Here is a 14,325-nt window from a genome sequence, read left to right as displayed (position 1 = left end):
CTGTCAGCATATACCGAAAAACAATCCAGAAATTTAGAATTTTGTTGACTGTTCTTATCTTTACCTTTTGAAAAGCTTTTTAAATGTTATTAAGTGTGTAGGAAATGATACAAATTGCCCTAAAAAAGCCCACAAAGTACCTTGTTCTTAGGTTAAGTTTTTAAAATCCATTTCATTAACCTAACAAAGCTTTAAACTTTCTGATGAAAAATGGATAAGATAATTTTCAATATTTTCTAAGATTTTTCAGAACATTTCCCTTAGGTACACATTTAAAATAATCTTTAAAATATTTTTAAAATATGAAAAAAATATTTTTCCTTACTTAAAAATAAAGAATTGAAAATAACCACTAAAAATTATTCTTAGAATTTAATTTAGTTTAATTCAAACCTAAGAAGATACAGAAGAAAGGCTTTGGGGGAATGTATTTTTAAAAGTTTATTATAAAGTCAGCAATTTGTACTGAAAATACTCTCTTATAGATTCCCCCAATTATCTCTCCACTTTCAGAGGGTAAATTTATTATTTTTGCTTTGTATGTAGTTATTCTTTACTCAAGTCAATTTTTAAATTTGCCATGATTTTTATTTTATTCTGAAATTCTCATCTCCCTATTTCTTTCCTATTAATTTTGGACATTTTAGTCCAGTCTTATATTCTCATTACACACTTTCATTCTTTAAACTCTTATTTTTAAAAGGCATCAAATAAACTTTCTAACACCTTTGTAGTTCTAGGTTTTCTGTTTTTAGATTAGGAAAAAAAATTCCACTTTAAAAAAAATGCAAGGAAACATTTCAAGCAAACTGTTTATCCTATTAATCTAGGACCTAATTGCCTAAATTCACTCACTTTACATATGCACACACATTTCTTAGGTAGTCATCTCAAATTCCCAACACACACTGTGGTTAGTTTTAATACCATGATCCTGCAGTAACTCTGTTTACAAGACATCCAGGGACTTTTAAACACTAACAATTTTAATGCAGTATCACACCACTTCACTTTTTCAAAATGAGAAATTATTTGTTTTATAAAAATGGATTTCTGTTTTCTTATAAGCATTAAAAAAAAAAAAAAAAAGGCAAAAGCCTTAACACCCTAAGGACTACAAACGACAATACATACAGAAAACAAAAATACCAAACATACAGAAAATAAAAATACCAAACCACCCTTGGTAGTTCCCCAGCACCCTAACCTTGTCAATACCACTCTGGAAAGAGAAGGCAGGGACAGGTGTACAAACTGAGTAGAATGCAAACCACTGGACAGGAGGCCAAGTGATTTAGAAGTAAAAATCAACTTATGCCTCTGTCATAATTTCTAGAAGGCTTTCGTACATGTATATTTCTTACAACATCAAATGTTAATAACTATACACTAACACTTTTATAAAATATTATGACCTACACTTTTTCATTAATTTCTCTTAATTAAGCTTGAAAATTAAATTTGCTAATGAAATATAAAACTTGTCCTATTATAAATGAAAAGCAGTAACAGAGTAGATGTCAGGTTCAGGCATTTCAATAAAAATTAGACACTGAAATACATGCAAAAAGTAAAAATGAGCTACCTCCAAAGTGATCTTATCATAAAATGGGAAAGAATTCCCACCCATGAATCCTAAAATCATAGTTAACTTTACAGCTTATCAATCTGACATACCCTGCCCTCATATTTAACTTATTTGTAAATACTTTCACATGGCTACCTAAACATTTACTAATTGGTTAAATATGCTGCCTACATTAATTCCTGTAAAAATTAAAGAAATTAAAGGTCCACTTTTGTTTTTTCACAGTGGCTGATATATAGCTAAGTATTTGATGTTTCAGAAAAGGTGTTTATCAGGTCCTTTAAACATTTAAAACATGGCTCAAGGGACAATTTATAGCCCTTTTACCTTTAACATATTCACTATCTTGGATTTTGTTGAACACATTCAGTTGTTTTTTCCTTCTTCTGAAACTCTTCCCTTACTCAAATAACTAAAGAATCTAAGATGTTATCAACACAAAGAGAAAAAATTTATATTTATTCCTTATGCATTTGGAAACACAAAAAAGAACGAGTATTCCATGCCGTTTGAGTAAACTTTCAGCAGAACCTTTTCCTGGGTGTGTGTGTGTGTGTGTGTGTACGTAAATGTGTGGGTAACAGGTAATTTTTTGTACATCTTAATTTCCCAAAGAACAGAGTTCTAAATAAAAATATTAAAACATTCCTAGAAGGAACCAATATTTTGATTACACAACTCAAGGGGCAAATGATTATTGAAACAAAACTTTAAAGATGGTTACAGATACAGCTTAAAGTTATCTGGCTTTTCAAATACCCAAGACAGGAGCATTACATTTCATTTAGCAAACAACAATTTAATCCTTAGAAAGGAAAATTTCCAGAATACCAACCAAAATGTGTATGGCAACAACCAGCATTATGTTAAAAATGAAGGAAAAAAAATTCCACCTTTGTAGGATATTAAAATACAAAGAGTACCCTTAAAAATTTAAAATTATATTGATAAAGGCAAATTCACTAATTTATTTAGCTCTAGATATCTGTTTATTAAAATATTTTGGTTATAATAAACATACAGACATGGGATTTTTTCAGTACTAGCCCATATCTATAAACTATCTTCCACAACAGCTAAATTCCTTATAGAATTTCAAATGGCAGAATTAGACATATAAATTTCAAGTAATAATCTCAAAGTAGGAAGTTTTGCTAACTGTAACTGGAATGAAGATTTTGAATATACAATATCCTTGGATTATTTATCCATAAATTATCTTCCATAACAGCTAAACTCCTTATAGAATTTCAAATAGCAGAATAAGGCATATAAATTTCAAGTAAGAATCTCAAAGTAGGAGCTTTCTCTAACTCTAATTGAAATAAAGATTTTGAGTACACAATATCCTTGGATTATTTCTTTAAATAGGTGTAATTCAGTGGTAGCTTCAGAAAAAGTATGTTCAACAGACATTATATCTGAGATATTAAAAAAGCCCAATACAACCAATTCAAATTAGATATTATGCTATGCTCTACCTAAATAATACTCTCCAACAAATTAAAGTTTTTATACTTTGCGCACTCTCAATGCATTTTCTAATTCAGATAAGCAGCCACTTGTGTAAAACCCAAGCACGAAGAAACTTTTATACTACCCTTTGTGAAAGAGGAAAAAAATCACAATGACAGCACTTTTACTTAGGTTGACAATAAACTAATCATAACTTGAAGTGTCCAAACAAACTGAATAACTCAATGGTCTAATGTAATTGGAAGAAATATTTTTCCTTCACTTTTACAGAAACTGAATTTATTTGTTAGTAGTATATAGTCTGTCGAAGTGGCAACAATTAAGATCCAAAAATCTCATTTATTTTAAACAGAGAGCCTAATTCTGACTACTTATAATTAATGTAACTTTCATCAGCCAAAGTACAATAAAAATGTAAGAGAAATTTCAAAGGTTGTATAAATAATAATGGCATTCTGAAACCTCTGGACAGATGATTATTTGGGGGAAGGGGAAGTTTCCCTTTCCCATTGATAATTTAATCACTTTTCAATCAGTTTTGATTTAACAGTGGTTCATGGGAATAATTTTTAATGAGTTCTTAGAAAGGTGTAATTGCTTCCAAAATCAGAAACCACAAGATGATGTACTCAAACACTGTGCCGATGTAATGCTGTTCGGGAGGTATTTACTGAAAGGTGCAGATAGGAGCTCAGTTGTGAACACATGTTAACATACAATGGGCTTCAAAACAATAATCTGTTTGTACAGTAGGGAAAGAAAAAATAGTCTGTATAAAATGTACAAAAACCCAGCTCTAATTTTAATCTATTTCTATAACTCATAAAAAAAACAAAGGAAAATAGGCATTTATTTCAAAACTCCATATACCTGTGGAAAACGGAGCACAAGTCAATTCTATTTGAGATGAACCTTAATCTCAAACAGAATTCAGCTAACAATTAACATATTTTAAATTTTGAAAATATTGTGAAAATGTCAACCATTAAAGTCAACAGTAGTATATGATCAGTAAACATTTCCTGTTAAATAACACAAATAAATTCAACTTAAAAGATGCAAACTGATAGGTCTCAGGATTTTAAAACCTTTTAATTTCAAAGTAGCACAGTTACAGCACATGTATAGGATGGGCTTTAAAAATGGGTATGTGTAAACTTTTCCATGTTGTTGGTGTATGTGCTTTTTTCTCCCCTTAAAGAAATGCCTACTGCTTACAGTGTTAAAGAATCTCCACCACTCTGTCTGCAGTTTTCAACCAGAAGTCTTCAATGTACCTTAAGCCAAATTGAATATTAGGTATTTTACAGCTTTTATAAAATGGCTGTAAAATCACATTATGGGCATACACAGCTCTTTGATCTTACTGCACAGAATTCATAACTGTTCAATAATGCTATACCATTACACCACACACCTTAAACTATTTCCATTTTTCCACAAATCCTTCCAAAATCAGCTTCCAAAGCAAAGAAAGGTAACATGAAAAGTTCCTGGGAGGCTTGTTACACAAAAGAACAGCTTGGATACAAACTAATCTACACAATATCCATCTTCTGTTGAGCCTGTTTATCTCTCCTTTCCCTCCATCACTCCTAAAGGTGGGTGCATTTGAGTAATGGAAAGAGATGGCTCTTCCACCACCACACCCTCCCAGCACCTCTGCCTTTGGTCTTCAGACAGTGATTGTGTGCAGGTGATGAAAATTATAAGAAAAGAGAAGCTGTCCCTTTAAAATGCCCTGCTCTGTCCCATATCCCACGTGGAACCAACATCAGCAGCACTTTCCCATTAACTTCAATGTGATGCAAGAGGCACCATCCTTTTATATACGTAAAACCAGAAAACTTCAGCTTAATACTCCTTACAGAGAATGAACAGGTGACAAACGGGTCAGGAAGGGAGAAACCAAGCAACGCCCCACCCCTCCCCAAAAGGTGTTCCAGTCCTGCACTCCAGTCTCTCTGTGCAACATCACCTCTCTACCCCTCCTCTGTAGAGCCCAGTTTAAAGAAAGGAGGGAGCCACTAACAAAACCTGAAACATAAATGCGACGAAAATGCAATCTAAAGCCGGAAAGGTTTATTCTTCCAATCACACACATTAACTCTATTAAGAAAATGGCATCACTTTTTTTTCCACCAAAAAAAAAAAAAAAAAAAAAAACCACCCCGCAAAGATCATTAAAAGAGAGTTATAAAATAGTAAATATAGTGTTTATCTTATCTCAGATCAATCCACATTACCAATAAGTTTAGCAGTTTCTGCACTACCACTTCCCCCCTCCCTCCCCCTCCTTCTCTTGCATCGGATTTTCACGTTTTCTCATTGTCGGTTGAGTTATAAAAGGCTTTTGCCCTTCGAAAGTTTTAAAAAATAAATAAATATTAACTCCTTGGTCCCTGCAAAGTCAAAATGGACTTCAGGGGTAAGGCGGTTCATACTTCTACCTTTAGCGAGAAAAGGGGGAGCATCCCGGATTTTTAGGGATTTTTTGCGATTTTTAAAAAAATTTTATTTGGTTATATGCCTGAGTTCTCCCTCCATTTTGGTTGTTTATGATACTGACAACAAGCTGTCCCTGCTCTGTGCAGATCTCCTGCTTTCATTTAGCACCCCCTCCCCCTACCCCCGCCCTCGCAGCCACACATCCAGGGCTCACACCTCCCCGCAGACCCCGCACCCCGACCCCGACTCGCCCACCTGAGGAAAGGGCAAAAACAAATTCATTTCTCCAAAAAAGAAAAACCTCTTTTGAAAAAGGGGCAAAGTTACCCCAAGTCACTCAAAGTGCCCCCCAAATATTGCCGACTGCGGGTTTCCGCCAGGCCCTTTGGGAAGCGACCTTCCCCCGGGATGTTTTGGTGGAAAATGCGGAGAGTTTACTCTCAAAACTGAATTTATATTAATTTTTCCCTTATTTTTCGGGTCTCTAATGTCTTCCGCTCTCGCTGCTGCCGCTGCCGCTGTCACAATATTCACAGCACCAGAGAGGAGGAGGAGGAGGAGGAGGAAAACTTTTCAAACTTTCCAGACCCTGAATAAAGGGTTTTTTTTTTTTCCCACCGACCTCACCTTTGGGTCTCCAGCCGCATCGCCCCCTGCCCTGTCAGAAGCGACTTCGGGAGTCCCCACACCCCCGCTTAATTATTTTATTTTATTTTTTATTATTATTTTTCTCTCTGGGGTCCTGAGCAGGGGCTGAGAGTAGCACAAACTTTTCCTCCTCCTGCCGCCGCTGTTGCTCCTCTGCCCCCTCGGCTAGTCCCATAATTTAAATAACCCTGATATTTCTCCCGCTAAACGCCTCTCCGCCGCCCCGGACCCCGGGAGAACTCACCGCGGGGCTTTAACATCCTCCCTCCGGCCCGTCCGCCGCCTTTACACCGCCCGCGGAATTTCTAATAATTTTTTTCTCATATTTCGGGCTGGACGCGGCGGGCCTGGAAATTGTTTCCTTACGCCTCTTTCCAGCAGCCATTGTAGTGTATGCGCTGCCCCTGCAGCCCAACTTGCAGCTGCCGCTGCCGCTGCCGCCGCCGCCGCCGCCGCCGCCGCCGCCGACGTCGCGCCCACCGCCGCCTCCCCCTGCCTCCTCGGCCACCGCCCCCGCCTCCCGCCGGCCCGCCCCCGGTCCCCGCCCGCCGCTGTGCCCGCCCCCCAGGCGGGCTCCGCCCCGGGGCCGGCCACTAGGCGTCGCCGCCGCCAGGGATGGGCTCGCCGATTGGGTTTTGGTGCCGCCCATCAAACCAAAGTGTTAAGAGGCGGGCCGCGGCGTGGGGGGCGCGGCGGGGCGGGGGGATAGGGGCGTGGCCGGGCGCCCAGCCCCGCCCACTCCTCCCACCTCGGCCCTCCTCCCGCCAGCTGGGGGCGGGGCGAGACCCGCCCGCCCCCGCCCAGCAGGGCCCGGGAGGGCTGTCAGTCTGGCGGCGGCGCGCGTTGATTGGGCCGGCGGCCGCCGGGGAGCGGGGGCAGCACGTTGGGATGCGCGCTACTTAAGGTCCTGCTGCGTGAGCCATTGACGTGTTTGGAGCTGGAGACGGCCTGGGCGCTGGCAGGGTGGCCGTCCGAGGTGAGTGGTTCCCCCGCCCCATCTTCCGCGGCGACTGCGGGGATGCGAGAAGAGAGGAGTGTGCACCTGGGTCACCGCGGGCCGGAATCCTTTCTTTCGGCGTGAAGCCGCTGCCACTAGGCCTTGCCTCAGCGCAGGCCCTTTCCTGTCGCTTCTCCTTTCCACGACACCGGTTTGTTCGGGCTGGAGACGAGGAAAGTGACCCTCACTCTGCCTGGGCACCCCAGCTCTCCTTTACCCTGCTTCTCAACCTTTGGGGCGTAATTGCCACCCCCACCCCCCCAGTTTCCTGCGTTTTCCTGTCCCCCTGCCCCACTCGGCTCCATCGAAGGTCACAGCAAGGTGTGTTCTGTGCCCGTCGTCCACTGTTAGACCGACAGGCAGCATCGCGGAAGGTCGCGAGACTGCGGACCCGCACCTCCAGTTTCTTCATTCGACTTCCCCACCCCTCCCCGCCTTGCTATGCCGACTTCCTGACCCTGCCTTTCTGCGCTCAGCAGTGGGGTAAGGGTTTTAGGTTCTCACATAACGTATTTCAGTTTCCTGCTAGTTGCATCTGCGTTTTATCAGAGCCACAGACCCCTGCCTTGGCTCTGACCAGCATGTGAGCATGGACGTGTTCAGTAACGTTTTCTTCCTCTGGGGATATGAACTGGATGGAAAATCAACACATACGTTTTAAAGCAATTTGCCTTTTGGAGAAGGTGTTAGAGTTACTCCTCAACTGTGCTGTGCTTTTGCGGCCCCTCCCTCAAATCTTTCTTTTTCTTTCCGGCTGTCCTTTGCATGTAGAGCTCTGTAATATTTGTTGAGTGCCTTCAGAAAGTAAGCAGGCAAGTGTTCTCTATCAGAACACTCGATCTTCCCTTTAGCCCTTCTTCTTGTAAACAGGCATTTCCTCTTCATTTTCAGTCGATACGTGAGGATTCAGGCAAAGAAGGTGACATTTAGAAATCCAAACTTAACATTGACTCGTATGTAGAATCCGGAAAGGAAAGGAAAGGAAATCTGAATAAATTAATGCTTCAAACTTGATTTGTGTACATATGATGTTACCTAGATGTTATTTTAAAAGAATTCTTGACTGATAATGATAATAAAATGCAGTGAAAGTGCATCTTCATATAAGGCACGCAACCAGAGTTTTGTGTGTGTCTCATTATTGTTGAGATTATATATAGGGAATATAAACAGCTAAGTAGAATTCTGTGTTCTTACATCATAGGATGGATGTAAAAAAGAAGGGTGTGGATTTACTTAGTACTGTGTTCTCTTAGTGAGAAGTCAAGCGAGCAAAAGAATTGTGTTCAGGAGAGGAAGAAGCTTCTAGATAAAATTGAATAGCCACTTGAATTTCTTTTTTTACCTAGATGCTTTTGTTAGCTAGGTATATATTCATGTATTGTTCAGGGAAAATCATGAAATATAAGGATTACTTGGAAGATTCCTAAAAGTGAAAGGATACTGGAATGACTAAACTTTTTTCTCTTTTAGCCTGGACACCCTGGTCTCTGAACTGGGTGACTCTTGATTACAAATACCTCCACTTTTTAGGAGCTTACGAGGTTTGATTGACTTTCCTGAATGTACCTTATTTCTTTTACCATGACTGATACTTTTTAACTGTGTCATCTAGGGCAAGAAAAGTAGAAACCATTTCATACCAAAATTCTGACCTTTGTCTGGTTATACTGACTGATGCAGTTTTTTATTGGGTGGTGTTGTGTAGGTCATATTGCGTTACCGCTTCCATTTTTAGGTGGAAGATGGTTAAGCTAGAAGAGAATTCGAGAGTACATATTAGCTCAGGCCCTTAAACTTAGTGCAGAGCATTTAAAAATGCTTGTGGGTAGCTCATCAATAGTATACCCATATAGTGGAATGAAAAAATCACTTTGAAATATTAAATAGTTTGTTGATTATTGTTTTTTTTTATTTTCTTTTAGTTCCTTTCTATGACATGTCTTCCAAGATAATAGGCATACCAATTTCAGATGAACTCCATTATAGAGATCAGTTTTCCTGGAACATAGTTGACATATATGAGTACTGTGTGACTTGACTTGGAATCACTAGTTGGCTCTTAGGGAACTGTGATCATCTTTAATTGGTGAGGACTTCTGCAGAGTTCTCCATGTGTAAGGCTTGAGTTGGAAGGTTAATGGACCACAGTAGCATTTTATGACTTCCTTTAACCCAGGGAAGTATCAGTTAAGTAGAAGATACCACTGGGAGTAAAGTTTCAGTTTTTCTTTTTTAGCTTTTCAAAATGCCAACTAAGCAATAACTGTGTTTTTTTTTAGTATATTGACCACCCTAGTGCTGGCTACAGAGTATGCAGTTAGGTTTAGTAAACAAATGTTTTTGCTAATGTTGGGTTGTACTATTTGTTCCACACTTATTTTGTATAATGATCAAGGGTATAATAAGGAAGTAATCATTAGAATGTATGCTATATTTGGGAGGTCTAGGTGGCTCAGTCAGTTAGGGATTGGACTCTTGATTTCAGCTCTGATCATGATCTCAGGGGCCTGGGATTAAGCCTGGAAGGGAAGCACACTCCTCACTCAGCAGAGAGTCGGCTTGTCTCCTTCTGCACTTCCTGCCTCCCCACACTTGGGCATATTGGCTTGCTCTCTCTCTCTCTCTCTCATAAATGAATAAATATCTTTTGAAAAAGAATGCATGCTGTATTCTTAGGGTTTTTTTTTTTAATGTGTTTATAGCTTAACCTTTAGAAGTAAAGATAAACTAAAACTGAACTATAACTGAACTTTCTTCCTGGACATTATAATCAAATTTCAGTGGATGAATTTAAATATGGCCTTTGTGCTGAGGCACCATAGCAATGCAAAGGAAAAACCCAACCAAATATTTATTGTCATAATCGAGAGGGCATACAAAGTTCCTTACTGGATAAGCATCCCAAAATTAATTTTTCAAGTACTCAGGGGTGTAATGAGATGTACTGATTTATTTTCTGTCATTCACTGTGTAACTCTCTTCTCTAACATCTCCCTGCAGTAAGGAAAGTATTAGGATGCCCATGGTAGCACGGAGGCTGAGAGATCCTGACATAAACCCTTGCTTGTCGGTAAGGTGATTTACTTTTAATTTTCACGAGTATTAACTTGGAAAAACAGACTTGTTGTGTTCTTATGGGCATCCATTTTCTGAAGTTCTTGAATAAAGTTATTTCTGTACAAAAATATTCCTGGCCAGCGTATCCTCCTTTCACCAGAGCAGTTTTAGGTATTTATAATTTAGGTAACAAAGATCCATCCCCTCAAAGTTTCCATTTGTATAATGTGCAAGCATATATTTGCCACTGTAACACCAGACGGAATATGTAACACCAGGGAAAGTCTGTAGTCCAAAAGTGGAAAGTGGCAAAGTATATTTTTCAACTGCCACTAAAATTTGTTTTAATAGCAATAATTTCATCCTGTCCTTAAGACAGCCTGGCGACGAATAGGGCCTATAATGGAATTTGCCTATTTAAAGCCTAAAGCTTCCCACAAGGGTATCATGTACACAAAATGTTTTGTTGTAATAATAAAGTCTTATTGGCATCTATTTGGTATGACTAGCAATACTGACTTGTAGCTTTGTCTCCCTGGAATAATGCAGTCATCAGACTGGTGCCATTCCCTGAACCAAATGCATTTTTCAAATGCACACATTCATTAAATATTTGGCATAGAATTTTAGCTTTGTTTTGTATATTTGATCTGTTTTGAACAGCTTTATTAAGTTTCTTTAGATAGACCGTGTTTCTTAGATCCGTGAAGCAAATTACCTATCCCTGGAGTTAAAGCTTTCCTTTAGATGACCTCTCAGAATCATACTTTTCACTTTGAAGTTTGTTATCCAATCTACTTCCAGTTTAGACAGCTTAATTTTAATTCCCAAATAGCTCCTACCTTTGAACTCACAGCCCTGTGTGTTGAAGTGATATTAATGATATCTATTAAAACTGCATGCATAATGGTATATGTAGTTGCATAATGGAGGGAATGATAGCCAAAAATACATTGAGATGAGTGGTGTTAATATACGTTGCCTTGATGTAGACCAGTTACTAGCGACTTGCTTAGGATCTTGAAACCTGCTTTACATGAAACAGTCACGTCAAAGTGAGAACTTGGAAAAGCAGGACAGCTGCAATCTGCGTTGGGAGATTGGGTTTTGATTCTCACTGTGCAGTAGTGATTTTCAGCACCTTGCACCCTGCCTCCGCTTCTTTGTTAAACGGTAACTGGGATAAATGATCTCAGTCTGCACCCTGGCTCAAGTTCCCATAATCAGATATTCAGAAAACTGACCCAGACTATGAAAAGGAAGATGTCTGCCCTGAGCAGAATGAGTGCTGGGATGCTTGGGAAGATAATTTAGTTTCTGTTCATTACATGCTCATTAAAAGAGCAGAAGGGAATGAGTTCATATTATCTGTTCTGGAGGGAAGTGGCTTCAGAAGTTTGGGGGTTTTTTGTTTTTTTTTTTTTAAGATCCCATTCACCCTCTTAAATGACGCCTTTCTTACATATTTAAGGAATCCGATGCTTCTACCCGATGTATGGATGAAAATAACTACAACAGGGAACAGTGCTCCACTTACTTCTTGAAGTATAAAAACTGCCGGAAATTCTGGGTAAGCCTGGCTTGGTTAGCTTTGTGTCGAAACTCTTCTCTTAGGCATGAAACTGAAGCCCCAAATCAGTGCATACCCACAGTCCCTTCTTGGTGATGCCTGGGGAAACTTAAGTTTTTCACTCTCCTCAGTGTTTCCTGAAGGATCCTTGCGAGCTTTTAGTGGCTGCCTCCTCCTTCTCCAGGCTGAAAGAATGCAGGTCTCCTGTGGGTTGGTCTTCCTATGAGTGTTTAAGAGCTGCAGCCCTAACACAATAACCTTGTTTTAATTTTAGTTCTGGGGATGAACAGAATGGAGAGCTTGCTTTGTCATCATGCATTTTATGCTTCCATTTCTGCCTTCTACTTTCCCACCACCTCTCATGGTTGTTAAAATGGTCTCATTTTTCTTGAGACTTTGGTCTGTGATTTCTGTATCTCTGAGCACTAGATCCAGCTACTTCCTTTCCAGATCTTCTAAATTAACTATTGCTTTCATGTAGCAATTATATAGTAGATCCTCTTGATAGACTGGACTCTTGTGCTCTTGTACTCGAATAATATACATTCCCATCCCAATTACCATCAGCGTAGTTGGAATGATCACTTCTATTTAATTAGTTTGAAAACATAATCTGAAGTCCTAGAATAAGTTTTTTGATTCCTCTTTACACTTGGTTTTTAGAATTTCCTCTTTGAGGAAGTAGTGGCCAATAACTGGCAAATGAGTAGCATTTGATATATGACTGATTTGGATTTCTTCTTTTTATACTTACGTGCAGAATTCTGTCATGGTCCAGAGAAGACAGAATGGAGTGACACCATCTATGCCTACAGCAGCAGAAAGAGATGAGATCCTGGGGGCAATGGGAAAGATGCCTTACTGACTGTTTGCATTAAAATTGTTTATTTAATTTAGAAGCAGATGAATACTTTCAACAAAGATAACTGTAATCTTTTAACCCCTTTTAGGCCTTACCCAGACAGATCTTAAATTCTACAAGGGCAGATAGAGTTAATTTAGCCTTGCGTCCTATGTGTTTGCCCTCAGTGCCGTGAGATAGTCTGCCAGTGCTGACTGTGCCATGCCGCTGAGTTCACATGACTTGCCAAAGGTAAGGGAGCATTAGGAAAGGTGATGGGAGGAGTGGAGCTTTTCAGCTGGCTCACAAGCAAAGGTAACAAAGTAAACACTTACTGGCAATGAAAGGAAGGTGGTTTCCAAGGATGGGAAATGACACGAGCAACAGCATGGTGGAAAGAAAGCTCAAGCTAGCTTTGGAGAGTGGTCTATAGGCTGTTTCACCTAGAGTTTAAGGTGGTTGGTGGAGAGGCAGAACAGAGACTGGGAAGGTAAGTTCGTGGTGGATGAGCAGTGGGCCTCAGATCTCAGGCTCAGCAAAGGAAGACCTCCATGCTCATTTCACTCCCTTGTCTTTGTTTAAATCAGAGTAGTACATTAACTGGGCAGGGAAGAAGTGGTCTGGGAGGATTGTCGAATAAATGGCCTTTTTCTTTTTTCTTTTTCTTTTTTTTTTTTTTTCTTTGTTTAGGGAAAGGCTTTAGTTAAAAGGTTCTGTGACTAAAATCCATACATACTGGATAACCTGAAGGCCTATACTCTTGAAGCACAGTAATGGGAAAAAAAAATTTTTTCTTAGAAGGGGGATTTCTATTCGCAGGAGGAGGTGGGCAAGAAGTATGAACACACTGGGATGAGACTAGAGCTCCACTTCATTTGTGCTGTAAACACACAAATATTCAGTATGGTGATTGGGGTAGGTTGTGTGGCAGCTCTCATATCTACCATGTTTTTAAATCCAGTTTATTTCATTTACAGGCCAGTTTTAGAACCTATTATTTATTAATATTTAATGCATACTAAAAAAATCAATGAAAGCAAATAGCTTGTGTCCCTTCTCTTTATCTGGTGCTGGATCAAGAGTGTTATTTTAAAGGCTGCTGACCACAAACTATCCATCTCATTGGTATAGTCCAAAACCCAGGTCAGATGTTTTTAAGCCATATGACCCTGATTGTTAAATGTGATTCTATTTGAATAAAAGTTGGATTGTATGAGAAACGCCTTGATTTGTATTGATTGCTCTGAAAATGATGGATTAAAATAGGACCTGACAAGAAACTAATACTTGTGTGACAAGTATTTCGGTATTTTAAGCGTGCTGTTCAAGGGTTTGGAATTTTACTGTCACCTCTTTAAATGTACCTACCAATATCAACATTTATCCAGGAGCTATTTGTCTTAGCCTAGCCTTTTTTTTTTTTTTAAATAGCAAGTTTATTGAGATACAATTCAGATACCATATAAATCATCCACTTAAAGTGTACAATACAGTGATTTTTAGTATATTGACAAAGTTGTGCGGCCACCAGCGCAATTGATTCTAGAACCCTTCACTTCAGAAAGAAACCGTAAGCACACATTAATTTCTTCTTAACACCTCCCTTTCTCTTCAGCTCTCCAACACTTAGGCAACTATTTTCTGTCTCTAGAATGGGCTATTCTGGTCATTTATAGGAACGGAATCATAAAGTATGT

General features: G+C 39.3%; 2 protein-coding genes across 6 annotated transcripts in view; one reads left to right on the top strand and one right to left on the bottom strand.

Annotated features, from left to right (window-relative positions):
- The window catches only part of PLAG1 (PLAG1 zinc finger), a 54,059-nt gene extending 47,450 nt beyond the window's left edge, over positions 1-6,609 (bottom strand). For all 4 annotated transcript variants that reach the window (XM_059166416.1, XM_059166417.1, XM_059166415.1 and 1 more), the window contains exon 1: positions 6,405-6,609. The gene's annotated coding sequence lies outside the window, so the exon portion shown is untranslated. The remainder of the gene's footprint in view (positions 1-6,404) is intronic.
- Positions 6,610-6,981: 372 nt separating this feature from the next.
- Positions 6,982-13,848, top strand: CHCHD7 (coiled-coil-helix-coiled-coil-helix domain containing 7). 2 transcript variants are annotated; one of them, XM_059166414.1, is made up of 5 exons: positions 7,037-7,136; positions 8,631-8,701; positions 10,161-10,230; positions 11,689-11,787; positions 12,548-13,848. In XM_059166414.1, the coding sequence occupies exons 3-5, from the start codon at positions 10,177-10,179 to the stop codon at positions 12,650-12,652; spliced, it is 258 nt and encodes an 85-aa protein (XP_059022397.1). In that variant the 5' UTR covers positions 7,037-7,136; positions 8,631-8,701; positions 10,161-10,176; the 3' UTR covers positions 12,653-13,848. The 2 variants fall into 2 exon arrangements, with proteins under 2 accessions (XP_059022396.1, XP_059022397.1); XM_059166413.1 differs by lacking the exon at positions 8,631-8,701 and having other exon boundaries at positions 6,982-7,136.
- The last annotated feature ends 477 nt before the right edge of the window (positions 13,849-14,325 follow it).

This window comes from Mustela lutreola, chromosome 3 (assembly GCF_030435805.1).
Source record: "Mustela lutreola isolate mMusLut2 chromosome 3, mMusLut2.pri, whole genome shotgun sequence".
NCBI classification, from domain to species: Eukaryota; Metazoa; Chordata; class Mammalia; order Carnivora; family Mustelidae; genus Mustela; species Mustela lutreola.
The sequence above is the reverse complement of the archived record's forward strand: the minus strand, read 5'-3'. Positions and strand labels throughout refer to the sequence as shown.

Coding starts and splice junctions, on each gene's coding strand:
- CHCHD7 (XM_059166413.1), top strand. CDS start 10,177: ATGCCCATGGTAGCACGGAGGCTGAGAGATCCTGACATAAACCCTTGC. Junction 10,231..11,688: donor ACATAAACCCTTGCTTGTCG/GTAAGGTGATTT, acceptor TACATATTTAAG/GAATCCGATGCTTCTACCCG. Junction 11,788..12,547: donor AAAACTGCCGGAAATTCTGG/GTAAGCCTGGCT, acceptor ACTTACGTGCAG/AATTCTGTCATGGTCCAGAG.